The sequence below is a fragment of the Ascaphus truei genome, chromosome 18, assembly GCF_040206685.1.
Source record: "Ascaphus truei isolate aAscTru1 chromosome 18, aAscTru1.hap1, whole genome shotgun sequence".
NCBI lineage: Eukaryota > Metazoa > Chordata > Amphibia > Anura > Ascaphidae > Ascaphus > Ascaphus truei.
This window is the reverse complement of record NC_134500.1, coordinates 18,537,539-18,558,396: the sequence shown is the minus strand read 5'-3', so window position 1 is coordinate 18,558,396 and position 20,858 is coordinate 18,537,539. Positions and strand designations below refer to the sequence as shown.

The 20,858-nt window shown below is 46.4% G+C and overlaps 1 protein-coding gene across 3 annotated transcripts in view; it reads left to right on the top strand.

Annotated features, from left to right (window-relative positions):
* Positions 1–20,858, top strand: part of RFX7 (regulatory factor X7) — a 97,558-nt gene that overhangs the window by 36,736 nt on the left and 39,964 nt on the right. The window contains exons 1-2 of one of the 3 annotated variants that reach the window (XM_075575751.1): positions 2,033–2,437; positions 16,699–16,732. In XM_075575751.1, coding sequence (XP_075431866.1) covers positions 2,409–2,437; positions 16,699–16,732 — 63 coding nt within the window. In that variant the 5' untranslated portion in view covers positions 2,033–2,408. Of the gene's footprint in view, positions 1–2,032; positions 2,438–13,555; positions 13,682–16,698; positions 16,733–20,858 lie in introns of those variants that run through there. The other 2 variants (XM_075575752.1, XM_075575750.1) reach the window with 2 other exon arrangements.

The following is a 20,858-nucleotide window of genomic DNA, read 5'->3' as shown; positions in this document are numbered from 1 at the left end:
GTGTGTGTCAGTCGGTGCGAGTGTGTGTGTCAGTCGGTGCGAGTGTGTGTGTCAGTCGGTGCGAGTGTGTGTGTCAGTCGGTGCGTGTGTGTGTGTGTGTCAGTCGGTGCGTGTGTGTGTGTGTGTCAGTCGGTGCGTGTGTGTGTGTGTGTGTCAGTCGGTGCGTGTGTGTGTGTGTGTCAGTCGGTGCGTGTGTGTGTGTGTGTCAGTCGGTGCGTGTGTGTGTGTGTCAGTCGGTGCGTGTGTGTGTGTGTGTCAGTCGGTGCGTGTGTGTGTGTGTGTGTCAGTGTGTGTGTGTGAAGAAGTTTCACTTAAAACACAGACACACAGACACACAGACACACAGACACACAGACACACAGACACACAGACACACAGACACACAGACACACAGACACACAGACACACAGACACACAGACACACAGACACACAGACACACAGACACACAGACACACAGACACACAGACACACACAGACACCCTCACCTCTCTACTGCCCATGCTGCTTCCTCTTTCTCTTGGCCACATCCCCCAGGCTCCTGACACCACCACCTGATTGGCTGCAGTATCCAGCACCAGCCAATCAGGACGGAGAAAACTGCCGAGCCCCTTAGCACCAGCCGTGCTTTCTCCATGCTCTGCGAGATGGGGGAAATCCCGCAGCACCCTGCTGATCCTCTCACGGAACCCTGCATGGAAACACTGTTCTAAGCTGCTCATTCACAGACCTGTCGCTTGCAGTGTTCTGTAAAGCTGATAAAGTATTACTGCAAAATCTTCAAAGCATAAATAAATGAAATGATTAAGCAACGGAAGGTAATAAGGAATCTGCGCATAAATTATTTTCTATCGCTCTGTTTTTTTTTAAATGCTTTTTTTTAATCTATACCCAAATTCTCCTCCTTCTACAGCATTAGCTCAATAATTAGCAGACATCATTGCAACCGTGTTATTTAGAAGTAGGGCCATTGAAAACAGGGGTTAAGGGGTTGCATGCTTGAGGAGATGAGATCCGCTACACCTTGGGCTGTAAAGCATGCATCTACGTATGCAGAGCTTTTTTTTGCTTTCCTCAATCACCGGTAACACTTGACCCATAGGCCCGTGGTGGCCCAAAAACGAAAACAATGGTTAAGGAGAGAAGACACGCGTTGTTTAGCACTGTTTTGAGAGCGACGGAGGTTAATAACATCTGCTATGTATGTATGTGCAGAATGAAAGAAAGCACTCTCGTGGTCTTGTGAAAGCGGTGTTTAGCAGCAGTGGACAACGACGACGTTTCTCAAAGGTCCGAGGTTACGACCGAAACGATTACCACTGCTAGTAAACGCTGCTTTCTCTAGAGCAGGGGTGCTCAACTCCTGCCCAACAGGTCAGGTTTTAAGGATATCCATTCTTCAGCACAGGTGGCTGTCGAAGACTGAGCCACTGATTGAGCCACCTGTGCTGAAGCTGGGACTGATTGAGCCAGCTCTGCTGAACCAGGGACTGATTGAGCCACCTGTGCTGAAGCAGGGATATCCTGAAAACCTGACCTGTTGAGCGATCTTGAGGACTGGAGTTGCTTTCTTCTTTCATTCTGCACGTACAGCACGGATCTTTCCATGCCCCATGTCAGAATACTACATTACGCAAGTGCTCTTTACAGCTTGTATGATGTATGTATGAACATTTCCAAGCAGAGTGATGTATCCTGCTGAAACCAAGTAATTGATGCAGGAAGGAGGAAGGTTTCTTGGGGAAAGATTCAGAATGCCTGATCGACCTACTAGGCCCAGGTCGCATATTTCTTGGGGGGGGGGGGGGGGTGCAGTTACAGAGGCCCCGCTCTTGCCCCTGCTGGGGAGAGGGCAAGTATAAGGGATCTGTCTGAAAATCCAAGATGGCTGCCGACAGGATATGACCTCACACTTACTGATACTACAGTGGCCATTTTGCTTCCTGGCACTCCTGCCCTCAGGAAATCAGCCTCTCTTTGGTACTCATTGCCAGCAGCTGCTTCTGGTCTTTAAATAGCAGGCAGTTGCTACTAGTCTTTGCTCGTGCAAAGTACTTGGTACCTTGTTATGTATGAGCTCTGCCTTTGCCTCTGTTTTGACTGTCTGTGCTTGGATGTCGTTTGGACCCGACTACCCCTTGCCTGCCGCCTGCCTTGACCTCGGAACCGGACCTGACTACCCTTTGCCTGCCGCCTGCCTCGACCCCGGAACTGACTACCCCTGAATCCCAGACCTCTGATCCCAGGCCAATGTCGGTGTACTACTCCCTACCTCTGCCCTGCGGGTCCGTATCCTGTCCGGCAGTCAGCAACGTTACAGCAGGGCCTCTGCACAGGTCTCTTTCTTTCTCCTTCAGCGTCGCTCCATGTGGCGTCCTGTTGTCATGGAAACGTGACGTCGGGACGCTACATGTTGAGGAGGCCAGGGCGGCAAAAAAGGTAAGTGCCTAGGGGCGGCAACATTGTTAAACCGGCCATGATTATATCCTTCCACCTGCACGTTGCCTGTCAAATTTTACAATTTCATCTTATCTTCACAAGATCATTTCAAGGATGAGTCTCACCACCAATCCTTTCAAATCAATGTATTCATTTGAATATTTTATAATAAATGATAATTATGTAGAAGATAACCTTTAATGAAGGCAGAACACATGTTCGGTTCAGCATGTTGATTTTGCGTGGTGTGCCCCATCCTTCAGCAGTGATAATGGAAAGGGCGTTGTTTGCTATTGATGTAATCTCCGTTCAAATTGAGTCCGTGTGGCCGTGGGCAAGTTTCTTTAGGGGTCATGCACAAACGCCATAATGTGGCACCTACGCCATAGTTGGTTGGAAAATGGCGGTTTAAATCTCATGCTTTTTGCGGGCCAATAGGAAGTCTCGTTGTCCGGAGCGGCTACCTATTGGACCGCGTGATGATGGGGTTTTAACTATCCCAATGTGTGTTTCGCGAGTCAAGGGTGCCGCTAGAGCTGAAATGAATGAAGATCCGGTCCAGGGACCCCCTTCTTTTGGCTCCGATTTTTCTCTCTCTAGCTTCTGAGGTTGCCATGCACCGGAGTCCTGGGAAGACTGTTATTTTAGCCTCCAGGACATTTAATATTTCAATACACTTCTGTCTCCTGAACGAAGCATTGAATTTTGAAAATAAAAAGAGAGTTGGAAAGGGCAAAAAAAACATTTAAAAAAAATTAAACCTCCCCACCCCCCCAAAAAAATGGCTGCTGCTTTAACTCTTTTGCTGTTGACCTGCTTTATCTTTAGTGCCTCAGGCAGGAAGATTGTAAACTGTGCAGGGCCAGGTCTGAGAACAGGATGTCTGGAAAATATCTGTACACAGCAACTGCTCCATAAGGAAAGAAAACAAATACGCACACGCACACACACACGCGCACACACACAGACACGATTTGCTGGGAGTGTCCGGTTATCTGCCGTCAGTATCTTTACATCTACGAGGTTAGCACATTTAACAACAAGGTGGGACCGGGTTGAATGCTGTCAGGTCTACAGCACGAGCCCTGCACATCCTCCTCTCCTTTTGTAAGCAGTTCTTCCTCCTTTTTTTTTTCATTACAAACCTTAATAGTTACCAACATATAAGTTAAACTAATATAGTTTTCCAGGGGGGTGTTGTTGCTCTTAAGGTTAACCAACCAGTGTCCTATTCAGAGTCCACACTGTAAATGAAAACATATGAAAAATGTTGATGCTTTTGAAAGATATATGTAAAATATGTATATATACGTTTAACCTTTACGTTTCCCTTATAACGTACATGTAGCCAGGTTAAATGCTCTTGCTGCCGGGTGAATCCTGACTACGTTATCTCTCCCCCCCGCCCCCTTCTCCGGCAGCGGTAAATCTCTCAGCGGGGGTTCCCATTCGGAAGAACGGACACTCCCCCAACCCCCCGAATGGAGTCTCGGCTTTTACTGTCTCCGGAGTCGCCGCGTTTCGCTTTTATCCCGCAGCTCCGGGGACCGTAAATCGGGCTGCGTCTGTACCAGGTACTGTACGTTATGGGGAAACGCTTGTTTCCCAGGGGCTGATCCGGCAACCCCCCTCCATCGGAGAGGTGTGCGCCAACGAAGCCGAATTGGATTGCCACCAGCCGCGGTGCGGGGGCTGTCATGCGATCGCTACATCACGGCAAATGCCGGTGGTCCCGTGGCACTGTGCTGTGCCGCAAGATACCCGACACTGTAGAGTATCAATCACCAAGATTTAACCCACTAAACCATGGGTGACCAACTCCAGACTTCCAGGGCCACCAAAAGGTCAGGTTTTAAGGATATCCCTGCTTCAGCACAGTTGGCTCAATCTGCGGCTCAGTCGAAGACTGAGGGAAAACCTGACCTGTTGGTGGCCCTGGAGGACTGGAGTTGACTACCCCTGCACTAAACTTACCACTGTCATCATACTCGCCCCTTTGTAATGTGTTGCTGGCCTTTCCAGCAGTGAAGCGGTTAATTTGATCTGGCTTGGCACCTGGGGGCAAATAGATTTTTCTCGAACGTTTGGAAAAATAAGAAAATTCAAGTAGGGGCGGCTTGTTTCCCCCCCCCCCCCCATCCCCCTCCCTGAACTCCCAACAAGTAGGCAAATATGCGAAAATGTGGGGAAAGCTGAGAGGGGGTTTGTTTTGCGGCAAATTCAAATTTTGGGAAAGTATTTTCCCCATGTATTTCGAACTGAGAGGGTCCAGGGAGTTCTCCAAAGGGGCCAGATCAGAAGAGGTACAAAGGCAACAAGCTTATTTCAATGTCATTTCAGATATGTTGAAAGACTTGAGCATTATTATGTTTAAACAGTTTGTTTATAACATCAGTGCCATATATATTTACATGACCTTAACTTACAAGTGAGTTTCTGTGGGAAAATCTGCACTTGGCTGTTTAATAAGCAATTGGTATGAAATTAGCTTATTATTGGGTGACCTGTGCTGAAGCTGGGATATCCTGAAAACCTGGTCTGTTGGTGGCCCTTGAAGACCGGAGTTGGCCACTCATGCTCTACTATGGGCTACTGTAAAAATAAATAAATCAATAAAGCCGAGCGCTTGCTGGGAGATCCGGTTTCAAGTTTTATTGGGCGCTGGATGAAAAGGAACGTTTTGGACTGTATGGAATCTTGCAAAAATTTAATGTTTAGAAAAGATTTCACCCGAGGAGGAATTTTATTTGCCATGTGGCCTAAAATGCAATATTTGTAACCGGCAGTAATTTGACGGCTGTATATAACCAATCACAAAATCCTTGTCAGCCACGCACGGACACAGCCACACCGTTAATGTAATAATTCACACCGGTATATGTGTGTAATGTATATTCACACAAACAATTTATTTCTACATCTTTACAAATCTCACTGACTGGCACTGAGGTTCGAGCAGGGGAACCTGGTTCAATTCCCGGTGTCGTCTCCTTGTGACCTTGGGCAAGTCACTTTATCTCCCTGTGCCTCAGGCACCAAAAAACATAGATTGTAAGCTCCACGGGGCAGGTACTGTGCCTGCAAAATGCCTCTGTAAAGAGCTACGTAAAACTAGCAGCGCTATACAAGAACATGCTATTATTATTATTATACGTGGGTGTATTAATGATGACTTCCCTCCCCCCCCCCCCCCCACCGTGAGGGTCTCTCGGCAGCAAGACTGGTGCAAACCCCCTCCCTCTCTCCCGACCAGATCCATTAACGGTGCAGTCCTCCCCACAACCCCTCCCTCCCCCCCCCCCTTTTTTTCTTTTACATGGCTGAACTGCGTTAATGTCGGCTCCGGGGATCACTTGATTCCGAAGACGCAAGGAAAGGCGGCGCCGCCGCACTTCTGCAAATTTAAAGCCACCCTGCGCGGGCCGAAAGGAAACCGCCGCAGATGGTTTCCCGGGTTCCTTCCGGCATCGCAAAGACGCAGGAGATTTAAGACGCCACTTTAGTTAACTCTGGTGGGGAAAGGCACCTGGGCTACCTTTTTTTCTATAGGTATGTATCTGGGGAGCCAGTGGTTCCTCTGGGCTGAAATGAATGCATTTTTGCTCCTTGAAACCCCTGCTTCCCATCTGGAGGGGAGGGGGAGTAAAGAAGAAGAAAAAACAAAAGTGGGAATTGCTCTTTTAAGAAAAACATTCCAACTAAAACCAATGGGAGTTTCCTATGTGCAGTGTTTTCGCAGCACATTTGCCCTGGTTTGCAGCTGGAAGATTAAGATAAATGACCCCCCGCCCCCCAGAATGCCTACTATGAAGTTGTCGCCATAATTTAGCTGAGCTATACACGTAGAACAGGCAGGATTCACGCCCAGCGTATCTAGAAGAGAGATGTGCAAAAGGTTTCACTCGCCTAAGCGCTTCGATTTTGCTTAACGCTAAAAATTCATCGGCATTGCACGTTGCATTCATTTTGATTACTTTTGCTTGATTTAAACGTTCTACTTTTTACAAGGGGCTGCTATTCTGCTACTTTTAAAATGTGACACAGTGAATTTTTAGAACATAAAATCTAGCTGGAGCAGGCTGTGGGGGAGAGGTTTATTTTGCTAATGCAAATAATGTCTGCACCTGCATTAATCATACTCCAATAAATGTATTTTTGGGTGAAAATGTTGACACAATTTAGAGTAAGACCAAAGGAGAGGCCTGTTGCCGACTATACCTCCGCAAAAGATTAACCTTTTCTAAATCTGGGGAAAGGCTCTTTCAAAAGTGCCATCCCTCCAAGGACCAAAGTGAACTAATTCCAGGGACATATTTAAAGCAGCACTCCTGTGACCCTTTTGTTGTCTTGAAGGGGTCTCCGGAGCGGAACCAGGTTAATTTCAGCCCCCGCTACCACAGAGATACTTAACTTGGAAGGGGGTGCCGGTAGCACCTCCAGCAGGGCTAGTTGGGGCTAACATAATGGTGGCTTAAATGTCCCATGTACTGCGCAGGCCAATAGGAAGCCGTCACATCACCCCTGGCTTCGTGTTGGCCCACGTGACGCAGAACATTTAAACCTAGCAGAGATACCGGTTCCCCCTACGGAGTTAAGAAGGGGGTCCCCCGGAGATGGGGGTCACTCCGCTTCAGCTCCAGAGACCCCTTGCTTCAAATTTATGAAAAACAACTAAACGCATGATTTGCTGCTTTACGGGTCGTCATCTGAGTAATTGATACTTTAAAAAAATAAATAAAAATAAAAATAAATTACCCCAAATCTCTTGCGTATCTGTTTTTTTTGTGTTATATTTTTTTTTATTACTTGAATTTTTATTGAGCGTTTTTCCATACAAAATAAGAATTAACAAAACATATAACAGATAAAAAGGGGGGGGGCGGGAAGGTGGGGGAGGGGAAGCATTTGTAAAAATATAGCATTGTACACAACAATTTAGTTACCACATGTATCACTCTGTTCCGAATATTCTAATCTATATATGGGGATATACCTGCTTGGCGAAACCAGGGGGCCCAAATCTCAGCAATTTTTAAAACTTGGGAGGAGTTTAATTTCCCCAGGCTGCTCCCCTCCTGTGTGATGTCACTGTGTGATGTCACTGTGTGATGTCACTGTGTGATGTCACTGTGTGATGTCACTGTGTGATGTCACTGTGATCAGCAAGTGCTTGTACAGCCAGAGTCCTCCCTCCTGCTCCCCTTAATGTTATTGATCTCTGATAAGGATTGGGTGGGATAAGAAAGCTCCATAGTAATTCAACTGGCTGACTATGGGGGGGGGGGGGGATTACACCTTTAAATATGACGATCATGATTTTACTTATATACTTTTTGGGGGAGATATATTGGTCAATGGGCCCTCTAGTAAATTGTGTTCTCTCATTGTCATGTTAATGAGATGTCACACCGTACAATTTTGACGCATAGATAATTTTTATGTTTCTTTTTTGCATCAAATTACAGTACATACCTTTTCCATGCACTTTTGCATTGACCGCATTTAATAAATTGGCCCCTTGGTGCTCAACTCCAGTCCTCAAGCCACCACCCCCCCCCCCCCCCCCCCAAATTGATCAGGTGGCCCAGTCAGTCCCTGCTTCAGCCACCTAATCGAGCCGCCTGTGCTGAAGCGGTGATATCCTGAAAACCTGATTTGTTGGGTGGGGGGGGGGGGGTGAGCTTGAGGCCTGGAGTTGAGTACCCCTGCCTTATGCTACGATTATACCAGATGCCGCTGAGCGGCAGCGCGATCTGGTGATGACGCCCTCATGCTGCCGCCGAGCGGCATTTTGATCAAGGAGACAAGGAGGCGTGGCCGTGAACGGTTCGCCCTCATTGGCTGAACCGCTCACATGACGTGGCCTTCGACCTGCCACAAAGAAATGTGAAAATATCTCTTCAGGAGTCTGCCGCCCTGCAGACTGGTATGTAAACCTCGATAGGATTTCTGGGGGGAGAAATTGGCGCCAGCGGCATCAACCTTACGCAACGCCACCGCTGTTTTTTACTATAATCACGGCCTAAGTGACCGCTGCAGTTACAATTCTACCGATCGCGGAAAGCTCAAATATATCGTGGCAGGTCACCATTAAAATAACTATAGAGGAACTTAAACTGGCTGGTGGACACCACCACCTTGTTGTAGTTAATGGGGGGTGGAATTACTACGGACAAAAGATAATGCATAATTAATTTCTCCAGCTCGGCTCCATTCATATTTGGATTTGTAAAGGTGCAGTCCTAGGTATCGGGTAAACAAATGATCAGTATAATTAGCATCCTTAGAAAGATGCAACTGGGGTTGCATTTGGCCAAATATTCCAAATGGATTCCATTTTTACATCGCGTTGGCATATATATAGAATAAGGCCCTTTAAAGTAACAATCCTACTTATTTAATCTTGTGAAAAAGGGATGTCCCCTCCCCCCTCCGGATCTGCTGGATGCAAGCATATCCCCTACTTATATTTATCTGTTGGACTAATGATAGCATAATGACTTTCCAAGCAAAGAATAACACAAAAAATAAACCATTTTGCCGTGACTTTGGTCTTATCACCAAAATACCTCAGATACAGATTTGTAAAACCATCCACAGCGTTTGTTTGCCACAGAAATACTGTTTATTTTAGCTGCCATTCAGCTGCTTTTAGCTTTATGAAACATTCCACTTCCCTTAGTTCAGGTTCGTCCTGGGCGGGGGGGCTCCTTGAGCTCCTGAAGGCCAATGTTTTTCAGCACTTCTCTCCCCCCAGGACTGGAACAGACGTGGACAAGCAGTGAACGCAATGTCAACCTTAGAAAACCAGTATTTAAAGCGTCAATCCAAGCACTTTTTTAAAGAATATATATATATATATATATATATATATATATATATATATTTTTAACATCGGATTGAAGCAGGGGGTCTTTGGAGTTGAGGCCCATTAATTTCAACTTCAGGGACCCCCTGCTTCCGCAGATACTTGCCTCCATAGGGGGTGCCGGTAGCCGCTGCGTTTGGCTAGCAGGGTTCACGTAATGGCTGCTTTGCAAACCTCCTGTGCCCTGCTGGCCAGTAAGAGGCCGTGACATCATCAGGTGCGGCTTCCTATTGGCCCACGTGACGCTGGAGCTTTAAACTTTAAAACCCAGCTGGCTCAGCCGGAACGGCTACCAGTACCCACTTAAAAGGGAAGTATCTTGGTAAGCAGGGGGTCCCCGGAGCTGAAATGAATGGGGTTCATGTCTGGAGACCCCCTGCTTCAATCCTGTGGTAAAAAAATGTTTTGCTCCTTTAATGCATGACGTACTCTGTATCTCAGGGCCCCTCGTGTGTAGGTCCGGGGTACATCTTCGGGCTGCCCTTTTGCCGGCAATGAGTTGCAGGGCTGTGGCAGTGAAAGCGTAACTCTGCAAATGTCTTCCCAGTTTATTTTTTGATTGGCTGATTCCCGCCTGGCTGGGTACTGGTATCTGATCCATTCTTAAGATGTTTCTGTTACATGCCTGGCCCTACATTTATTGAGATTTCGTATCTTCGTTTTGTTCTATTTTGATTGTCTTCTTTCTGTAAAATGGCAATCACAGATATAAAAGAACATTACAGTACAATCTTATAGCAGCCAAACTAGGTTATATTTGTGATCCATACCAATGTTATTGTCTCAAATATGTAATATGGAGACATGTTATATACATTTATGTAAAGAGGGAAATAAGAATACAGTTTTTCAGAAGTAGAACATTTGTTTATGTATGTACAGCTGAACCCCGTTATAACGCAGTCCTTGGGGTCCACAAAATTGAGGTTTTAAAATTGGGAGCCATGCTCAGACCGCGTTATAAGCGGATTCGCGTTGAAGCGGATCGCGCAATAACGGGGTTGAGCTGTATTTGGTTTGTTACTATTAACTGGCTTAAAGACTAGCTGGTGGTGTTTGGTAAATTGGGCCAATATATGTATGTATGCATATCTTTATATAGCGCCATCCTGGTACATAGCACGTCACAGCAGTAATACTTACTTTTATGCCTGAAGCATATTACTGTAACGTTAGGAAAAGGAGCATCTGCCCGAAGAGCTTACTATCTAATACTATAAGTGACTACTCAAAAAAGTGATTTGGATGGCTCGGTTATATGCAAGATATTTTTAGCGACCCTAATGTTTTTGTTCTTTTTGGCAATTATCTTACATGTTTCAAAAGTGTACAATGTAGAATCTGGGCCACTTATTTGTGTATTCTGCGTGCTGCTTTGGCAGGGATTTAAACTGTTTGTTTTGTGTTCTGCGTTGTCATAACGGTGCATACCTAATTACCAACGCCATATTATTATGGTTACCGGCGTTTATTTATAAAGCGCCAATCTATTTCGCAGGGCACCATAGAGACTTTATTATGCTATGTGGATATCCATGCAGTCGAACAGGGGTGGCCAACTCCAGTCCTCAAGGGCCACCAAACAGGTCAGGTTTTTTAGGGTATCCCTGCTTTGGCACACTGCGCTACCTGTGCTGAAGCAGGGATATCCTGAAAACCTGACCTGTTGGTGGCCCTTGAGGACTGGAGTTGGCCACTCCTGCTGTAGACTGTCTCATACACATTACAGTGCAGTCACAAGCTAATCCTGATAATGCAGGAACCCTCCAAATATTGCATAGCAATACAATCTCAAACCTTAATTCGGATGTGTTGCCTGTGTTTTTTGTTGTGTTTTTTTTTTAGTGCCAGAGGCCTGCCACATATTGCTTTGATTTCCCGTTTTTCAGGATCTTGTGGCTCCTTCCTTGTGGTAATCACCTATAGGGATTCTGGGATTTGTAGTCCTGTTTGTGTTGGGTTTTTTTAAATCCTGAGTGTAGGGCTACAAATCGCTAAGGAAAGAGAGCGGTGAGGTCACGGCCGGATCAAACTGTGCTGAAGCTGGCATGTACTGCAGCACCCAGATGGTTGGATGCTGGGTTGTGTTTCTCTGTCTGCTCCTCATACATAACCTCGACATCCTGATCCACTTGGTGTCTAGTGTGGTGCTGGGGGCCCCCCAGGCTTTGCACTGACGTCTCCTGTCTGCACAGAAGTCCCATCGGGCTTTCTAGACATTGTGCTGTCTCCGCGCATCTCTCAGTGGAGTTTCTTAGCGCACAGTGATCTGCGGGTCAGAAGTCTACAGGGCTGCAATGTGTGGTACGCCTAATATTCCATCAAACAACATAAACCCATTCTCCCCATTTTTAATAAAGCCAGAGTTGAGAGGAAAGGTCAACCCACAGACTGTCAGATTATATGTTTCCACCCCAAAAGATCTCGCTGCTCTTTGTTTCTGGTCTTTTACATGGCCAGCGGCTGTCTGAGCCAGGCAGTGACTCATACCTCCCGATCCTGCCCAGGGGAGCCCATCTCACCTTACCAAGGCAGAGACTCCTAATCTGGAATGACACCAGCCCGGGTGTCTTGGAGGGGAACGCATGCTTTAGCCTTTCATGTCAATACAACATCATTACGCTATATGCAGCAGCCCCAATCCATAAAAACCCGCCACCGTCTCTAGGGCAGGGGTAGCCAACGCCAGTCCTCGAGGTCCACCCACAGCTGTGGTTTTCAAGATATCCCTGCTTCAGCACAGGTGGCTCGGTCTACGACCGAGCCACTGATTGAGCCACCTGTGCTGAAGCAGGGTTATCTTGAAAACCAGACCTGTTGGTGGCCCTTGAGGAGTGGAGTTGCCCATCCTGCCCATGAAAATCCCTTGGATTAATTTGATGAGAGAATTGTCATGTTCGTCTTCGTGAAGACGTTTCCATTTTTGTTTTCTTTCAAACAATGTGTTTTTGTCCCTCCTGGTTCTGAACAGGGGGGTTACTGCATCAATCTGACATTACTTTATTTATTTTCATACCAGTAGGAACCAGAGTGGATCGCTAGTTTATTTTGGCTGCAGAGTTTGCGGAGTGATATTTAACCCCTGGGATGCCTGGGGGGAAAAAAGGGAGCAGTATTATTTCTACCCTTCATTATTATTGTTATTTTTTTTTAATTGAATAATATTCGTGGCTTTGGAAATGTCACACTTGGTATAAACAAAGAAGCCCATTGCACATCCAACATAACAAATGATTTCGTTCATTACTGTGTATTTTCTTAGTTTTTTTCTTCTGGTACGTATGGGTGTTTTAGTACGATCCTTTGGCCAAAACATTTCAAGCCTGAAACCCTAGAAGAGGGTACTACACTACCTGTTGTATACTGTGTCCTTTGTATTTCTTTCACTGCATAGAGGAAACTAAACAATAATATAGCCAACAGCATGTGTGACATGTATGCAGTGCCTAAGGGGTTAAACTTCTGGAACACCATATGTGCTGTGTGTGAGCTACGGTGCAGTTAGAACTGGTTAAAATAACCAGATGTGCCCCAATATAATGAATAAGTAAAAGGTCATCGCCACCTCTCTCCTGGGGGGGGGGAAATCTCTCAATAGATTACTCCAGGGGTGCTCAAATCCAGTCCATACACCCCCCCCCCCCCCCCCCGCCCCAACAGTTTAGGTTTTTAGGCTATCCCAGCTTCAGCACAGGTGGCTCAATCGGAGGCTGTCAAAGACTGAGCCTCTCAGCCTCGGAATGATTGCAGGGACTGATTAAATTGCACCATCAGTGCTGAAGCAGGGACTGGTCGAGCCACCTGTGCTGAAGCGGGGATATCCTGAAAACCTGACCTGTTGGGGTGGGTGGGGGATAGGTGAGGTAATTAAACAGAAGTGGGATGGGTGAGTTTACACGCAGACATCCCAAACAACTTACACTAGACACACAATTTAGCAAGCTCAGAACCCGGACCCACAATGTTAAATGTCGTTTTAAAGGTTTTTTTAATTGGAGTGCCACGTGTGTACACACACACACACACACACACACACACACACACACACACACGCGTGTATATATGTATATACACACATACATACATGCACACAGATACACACACGTAGCAATCCAATTAAAATATATATACAGTTATTTTTATTTATTTATTTTAGTTCAGGCTGCAAGCACGTTCATTTTTATTTTCCTAGCGAAAGTTAAATGGAGCGGCTAAAGTAAACAGAGAAGGTCGCTCCATGATTAGTTCTTCTAGTGTGGAGCTATGTGAATTAGCCACAACGTCCCGTCAGAATCGTCCCTCGGGCTATTTTTTGCAGTAAAAGGAGGTCAGCGAGTCTGAAACAAACCAGCCACCATACCCAAGGCATAGATAATGTAAGTGTGATCTCTTCCCCCCCTGTAGGTGCAGCTCAGAACCTCAGAAATGTCGTCCATTATTTGGGGTGGGGGGGTGGGGAGGGAGTACGTTGCCTAGCGTTTGTATTCCTGCTTGCTCTGATATCAACAGCTTGTGATCGGAAGAGAGGTAACCAGAGGACAATCTGCGAGAAGTCTTAATAATATGGTAATGAGCTGTCTCGCACAGGCAGGAAACGGGCACATTCGCTTGTTCCCAGACAGTAATAGCGCGTGTTGATAGCAAACGCCATTCTTCACCATGCTAAAGCCTAGGGAAAACCCAAGCACTGAACCCGGGGGAACCAGGCTCTATCTTTGTGCTGAGACGTAATTTGGCTTCAGACCATGGCATAACACAGGTGTGCCCAACAGGTCAGGTTTTCAGGATGGCCCAGCTTCAGCACAGGTGGCTCAACCAGAGGCTCTGATTGAGCCACCTGTGCTGAAGCAGGGACTGGGCTACCGGTGTTGAAGCAGGGACTTATTGATCCACCTGTACTGAAGCTGAGATCCTGTAAACCTGACCTGTTTTTTTTGTGGGTGGGGGTGGATCTTGAGGATTGGAGTTGAGCACCCCTGACATAACAACATACAGCTGAGAATCATGATGCAATAAGAAACATTTTTTTCCCCCCCTGCATTGTTTATTTGGAAATATCTAAAAATTTCAGCTCTGCTTCTATATTTTTTTTGTAAGCAATTCTTTTAGAATTATTTTTTTTTGCATTCATTTATAAGAAGACCCAAAAATACACTATAGATGTTCAGAAATAATTATTTACATTAATTAACACACAAAATTAGAAGGATTAAAGTCCCTAATCTGGTGTTTTTCAACAGAGGTTCCCTGAGAATCCCTGAAGGGTTCCCTGCAATTTACAGTTCATTTGAAAATTGTACTGTACCAAGTATAGAAGAATTTATAATGCATCTGATCTCAGAGAGGGTTGGGGTTCCTTACAATGCATCTGATCTCAGACGCATTATTAGAGAGGGTTGGGGGTTCTTACAATGCATCTGATCTCAGACGCGCTATTAGAGAGGGTTGGGGGTTCTTACAATGCATCTGATCTCAGACGCACTACTGGAGAGGGTTGGGTCTCCTCAGGATTTCACAATATAATTATAGAGTTCCCTAACCAAAAAAAGGTTTAAAGCCACTGCCTTAGTCACACAAAAATATTACTACACTGGAGAATTTGAAGAAAAGGGACAGTTAACGGTTATTAGTAACGAGAGACGTTCGAAGACCTCCAGAAACTCAGGAATAACGGAATAACCGCAAATATCTGTAACGGTTGACCTGTTTTAATTTTCTGGAATCATAATGCAATAGAACATAAAAAACAAATGCAGGAAATAAGAGGGATCATTTTTATTTAACATGTTGAAGGAGGTAGAGAGGTGGAGAGAGGGTTTGAAAGTGAGGTGTGTGATGATTGAGGAGGTGGAGCAGTAGTAAAGGGCGCAGGGAGAGGGTTGGAAAGTGGGTGATCCCAGGGGTGGGTAGGGTGAGTCCGCAGGGAGAGAGTGTCCGAGGCTATGCTGAGGGCCCAGTTTAGGCTTCAGAGTCTCGGGTGACAGTCACAGGGGGTATGGTGAGTCTGCAGGGGTGAGAGTCTGTGGCAGTATGTGTGTGTCACAGTGGAGTAGGTGTGTCCGTGATGTCAGCGTACCTCGTGGCCAATTAGAGGCATGGGGGGGGGCGAGCCGCGGGCGGACCGACGGACCAATGAGATTCCTCACATCTACTAACAATCAAACACTTTTGAGTTTTATATATAGATATAGACGGCCAAATGAGCTTCATGGTAAAGGGAGTCCTGTATTTTAAAACATGTACGGAACCGGGGGGGGGTCAAGTTAACCATGCCATAACCACGACGGCAGCAATATGGTGGCACCATTTATTTATTTTGTATACGTTTTTTATTTAACAGGAACCCCTCAACTCCAGTCCTCAAAACCCCCAAACAGGTCAGGTTTTAAGGATGTCCCAGCCTCAGCACAGGTGGGACGGGGATATCCTTAAAACCTGACATGTTGGAGGGGTTGTGAGGGCTGGTGTTGAAAACCCCTGAATTAATGGGTTGCAAAGCAATTTGGGGGGGGGGGACACGTTGGCTTGTGAATCCCCTTCCCATAACATCAGTGTTAGCCATTAAAATAATGAATGTTGATGGAATCAGTGGGGTGTCCCTGCTGAATGTGCATCTCGGATAACTGGTTTTCATACACAGCACCTTTGCAGTAAATGAAGCGGATCATACCTTTCCCCCCTATCTTCCTACAAAGTGAAGTCATTCGAGAATCTGGACAGATTTAAGTCTAGCTACAAGCTTTGTAATGAAAAAAAAAAAAAGTATGATGACCTAAGTGTTTGGCTGCTTTGAACAGATTTACTATACATTGAATTGAACACATTTTACCAAAGGTTCTGGGTAGCAATTGGGAATTCATATAGGAATCAAGTTGGATCATTTAGACTGCAGTAATCTATTGGCAACTTTTTGTATCTGCTGATTGAACAGTCTCGCTAAGTAAATTCTAAAGACACCAAAAACATCTGTAGTTATCAGATCTTGTATCTTTGTGATGTTTGTAAGCCGATAGCCCTATCACATCTATAATTAATAACTTATTTAAACCCTTTGATTATTCAAAATGTAATGAAGGGTGTTGCTGTATATTTGTCAAATGTGTATTTTAGGATTTCTAAGGAGAAATTAAATATACAAAAAAAAAAGCCACGCAGAATCTTTGTAAGATGCTTTTTCATTTCCTTAGTTTTATGATGTTTTAGTTATTGCTTTTTTTTTTATTTTTTTTAACGGCTTTGAAGGAGCCCTGATAAGTTTTGTTGGCGAATCTACAAAAGATGAATTTACATGGTCAGTTATAAAGCTCATTCTGGTGTAGTAGTAACGCATTAAACTAATCCCTGAAGTATTTACAGCAATAATCTTAATGGTTTTCTTCTTTTCTTCCCACAGTAAATCCATACAGTCAAAAGTGGACTGCATTTTGGTGAGTAAAGCTGTATCGTTTGTTCACTATTGTCACAGACAGTTATTCTGTTTAAGGCCAATGTACCAGGCTCATTCACCTAAGCGCTCACGTGCATAGACTGTATTTCTCAATGCATTCTGTTGGTCATATGTAACAAACGCTTAAATCTTTTATGTTAATACGCACATAACGTGTGAGACGGCACTGGGAAGACATCTGGGTCTAATGAAAAAGAAAGTGTTCACAGGGATGGAAGGATCCCCGGACACCTACAATGTCCCCACTGGCGCCTGTGCTCTGCACAGTGATGACTGACCTGTCAATCACCTCTGCACCGGCAGTAGCACTCCCGATCGACATCACTGGGTGCGGTGGTAATTGACAGGTCATGTCACCGCCACGCAGCTCAATGATGTGAGCGGAGAGTAGGATCTGCAGGCGGGACTAATCGTGGTGGGAGCCCTACTGGGGGCAGTGGGAGGTGTGTGTGTGTGTCACAGTGTCTGGGTGAGACCGTGTCTGGATGTGTGTGCGGTAGAGAGAGTCTAGTGTGTGTGTGTGTGTGTGTGTGTGTGTCTGTGTCTGTGTGTCATAGATGTACACGGGCATACTTACAGTGACACAGTGCAGCCAACGGGAGTGGGGGGGAGTCGTAACACCCCCCCCCCTCTCTCCCAAACAAAATGCTGGTTCTTTACTATTTAATATTTTTGTCCACCCCTGTAAAATATACATAATCCCTCTATTTCATTATATGTATTAATATGTATATACTAGGACGAGGGCTTGAGTCCACCTCCCCTGTACATCAGAGAGAATATGTTGCCTGCAAAGAACCAGACTGGAGTCAGACAATGTGGCGGGACACGTAGCTTATAAATAATAGTACTTTATAGGTGGGGGACGCAGGAATCCCATGCAGTGGCCTTCAATGTCAGGAGACGCCAGACAACACTAAAGGCAATATACATACAGTATAATAATAATAAACCTTGCAGTGTACTGTACTTTACAATGGGTGTCGCTCCCAGGACACTTCGAAAGGGTACTGAGGTGTTAGTAGGAGCGATCGCCCAGCTGCTTTCTGGCTTTATAACTCAACTTGAAGCACAGGTTCTCTCCCTCTCTTGCCATAATGCTGATCTTTTAGGCTCTGCCACCTCGCTGTCTTGTCTACGGGGCTCCTCGGGACAGCTCACTCCTCCCTGCCAGTGTATCGCCACACTCCTGTTGCCATCCTCAGGATCCAATGGCCTTATTCTATTCTTCTGCTCCTGCCGCCCATTGGCCGGAGAGTATGCCGACTGAGCCACCTGTGCTGAAGCAGGGATATCCTTAAAACCCGACCTGTTGGTGGCCCTTGAGGGCTGAAGTTGGCCGCCCCTGGTATAAGGCTATCCTTTAATCATCAACAATCCAACCCCACTATACATATCTGCATATTTCCATCATGTAGTCCAGAGATGCAGAATAGTACACACATATGAACATCTTATTCATTACTATGCGATATTAGGGATTAGCTTATTTTTTTGTTATTGAATAATTTTCCAGAAGATGGTGCTTGGTTTTATTTTCAGCTGGAAAGGGGAGGAGAGTTGACTGTCTGACTTTTGTAGGCTCATGCTGTGGATTTCTTATTACTCTTGTGATGCACGGGTTGCAAAAGCAGCTGTGTTATAGAGCAGTGTAAGATAGCTCTTGCACTTTATATGCAGAATAGCGTCTTAACAGTAGACATCTTGGCCCTGGAGAACACTGCAGCTAGGGATTCTGCGTAATCACATGCAAATGAGCACAGCACCTTTTTGCTTCTTGTCAATTTTTAACATGGACCCCTATAAGCTTATGCCTGCCGTATCACACAGCTTTTCAGCACAGCATGGGTTAAAGAAGTTTATAGCCAGTAACCCTACTCAAAGACAGTTGTTTTGGCCTTTTGGGTCTCATCGGTTGGGATAGGTTTAAACCACACATTAAGTAAATGAGATGTTTCTAACATCTGTAGATCCACAGTGGGTAAGCTATAGAGGTCCCTTTGTTGCATACCTCTTACAGGTGAGATTTTACAATGTTTCAACCCGTAGTATTAATATTCTGGCGTGTCATTGAGCACTGCGGTTGAAGTATCTGCATTACATGTAGCGCAACCATGTACCTTTCAGGTAGCCTTTCAGCAATGTGGTTTTGATGTAGCATTAAAGCATGATCTCACACTGCAGGTTGGAACGAGGCCTAATCATATTCATCTTGCAAGGCGACTTTCCTAATGTGATCTGCAGTGGCTTCAGCGTTATTTCCTGTAAAGGCAATCTGGCACGTAACCATGTTAGTGCTGCATTGCATGCAGCCCCTCATGCCCTCAACCGCTAGATGCATGCAGACAGCATAGACAAGAAATATAACTATGCAGAGACCAAATAGATGTAAAATAAAGAGACATGAGCTGCAGCTGAGGTCTTTGTTTGATGATACTGGTTTGCTTCACCGAGCAATAATCTGGGAAGCAGAAACTATTGTATGCATGTTAATAGGCACATGCTGCAGTGTCTGCAGAGGACGTATGATGTCACTGTGTGTACAGGTCTCCTGGGAGTGGACAGCAACACTCAAAGTGGAGCTCCTGGATAAAGGAGACATGTTTTGTTCGCCTTCAACATCTTCATGTGGTCAGATATTAACATGGCCTTAGACGAGTTTCTCAAATTCCCAGCACTTTGCATTGTATACCTATACCCAGTGTTCGACAAACCTATACATTTGCTCGCCCCGGGCGAGTGGATTTAAGCCCCGGGCGAGTAAATATTGGCCCAAGCAGCACACGTTTAGTACTAGGTGGCGAGTAGATTTTTTTGTGTGGCGAGTAGATTTTTTGGTAATTTGTCAACCACTGCCTATACCTATATATACTTACTAGCTGAGAGACCCGGCGTTGCCCGGGATGTAATGTTCCTGCTCTCCTCTCTCTCCCCCCACCCTCTCTCTCTTTCCCTGTCTTCTCTCTCTCTCTCTCTCTCTCTCTCTCTCTCTCTCTCTCTCTCTCTCTCTCTCTCTCTCTCTCTCTCTCTCTCTCTCTCTCTCTCTCTCTCTCTCTCTCTCTCTTCCTTGTCTACCCGATCTCTGTCCCCCATTCCCATCAATCCAGCTCCCCCCCCCTTTACAGGTCTGGTCCCTCCCCCCCATTTACCGGTCCGGTTCCCCGACCCCTTTCCAGCTCTGTTCCCCCCGCCTTTACAGCTTCATGCAGTGTGTGTGTGTGCGTCAGTCAGTCAGTGGGTGTGTGTGTGCGTCAGTCAGTGGGTGTGTGTGCGTCAGTCAGTGTGTGTGTGCGTCAGTCAGTGGGTGTGTGTGTGCGCCAGTCTGTGGGTGTGTGTGTGCGCCAGTCTGTGTGTGTGTGCGTCACTCTGTGTGTGTGCGCGCGTCACTCTGTGTGTGTGTGCGCGTCACTCTGTGTGTGTGTGTGCGCGTCACTCAGTGTGTGTGCATCACTGTGTGTGTGTGTGTGCGTCACTCTGTGTGTGTGTGTGTGTGTGTGTGTGTGTGTGTGCGTCAGTCAGAGGGTGTGTGTGTGTGCGTCAGTCAGAGGGTGTGTGTGCGCGCGTCAGTCAGAGGGGGTGTGTGCGCGCGTCAGTCAGAGGGTGTGTGTGCGCGCGTCAGTGTGTGTTTGTGTGTGCGCGTCAGTCAGTGTGTGTGTTGTCAGTCTGTGTTTGTGTGTCAGAGAGTGTGTGTGTTTTGCATACAGGCAGTTCGTGTTGCAGTTCGAGTCAGTTTGTTGTTGTTGTGTGTGTGTGTGTGCCCCCTCCCCCCCCCCTCTGCTTTTTCCTCTGCCCTGTCGCGAAGGGGGGTGGGGGGTGGTTGTTGATACCTGCTCGCGCTCCCGGCTTCCCGGCCTGGCCGCTTGTCCGATACCTGCTGGCGCCACCTCGGCCGCGGGGGGGGTGGAGGGGTTGTTCGTGGGGTGGTGATAGCTGCTGGCGCCGCCGCGGGGGGGGGGGGGTGTTGTTCGTGGGGTGGTGATAGCTGCTGGCGCCACCTCGGCCGCGGTTGTACCTGGCAACTTGTGAGAGGCGGCGGCGGTTACGGCTGCCCGGCCGCGTGCGGGGGGATGATGAGGTACCTGGCAACGTGTGAGAGGCGGCGGTGT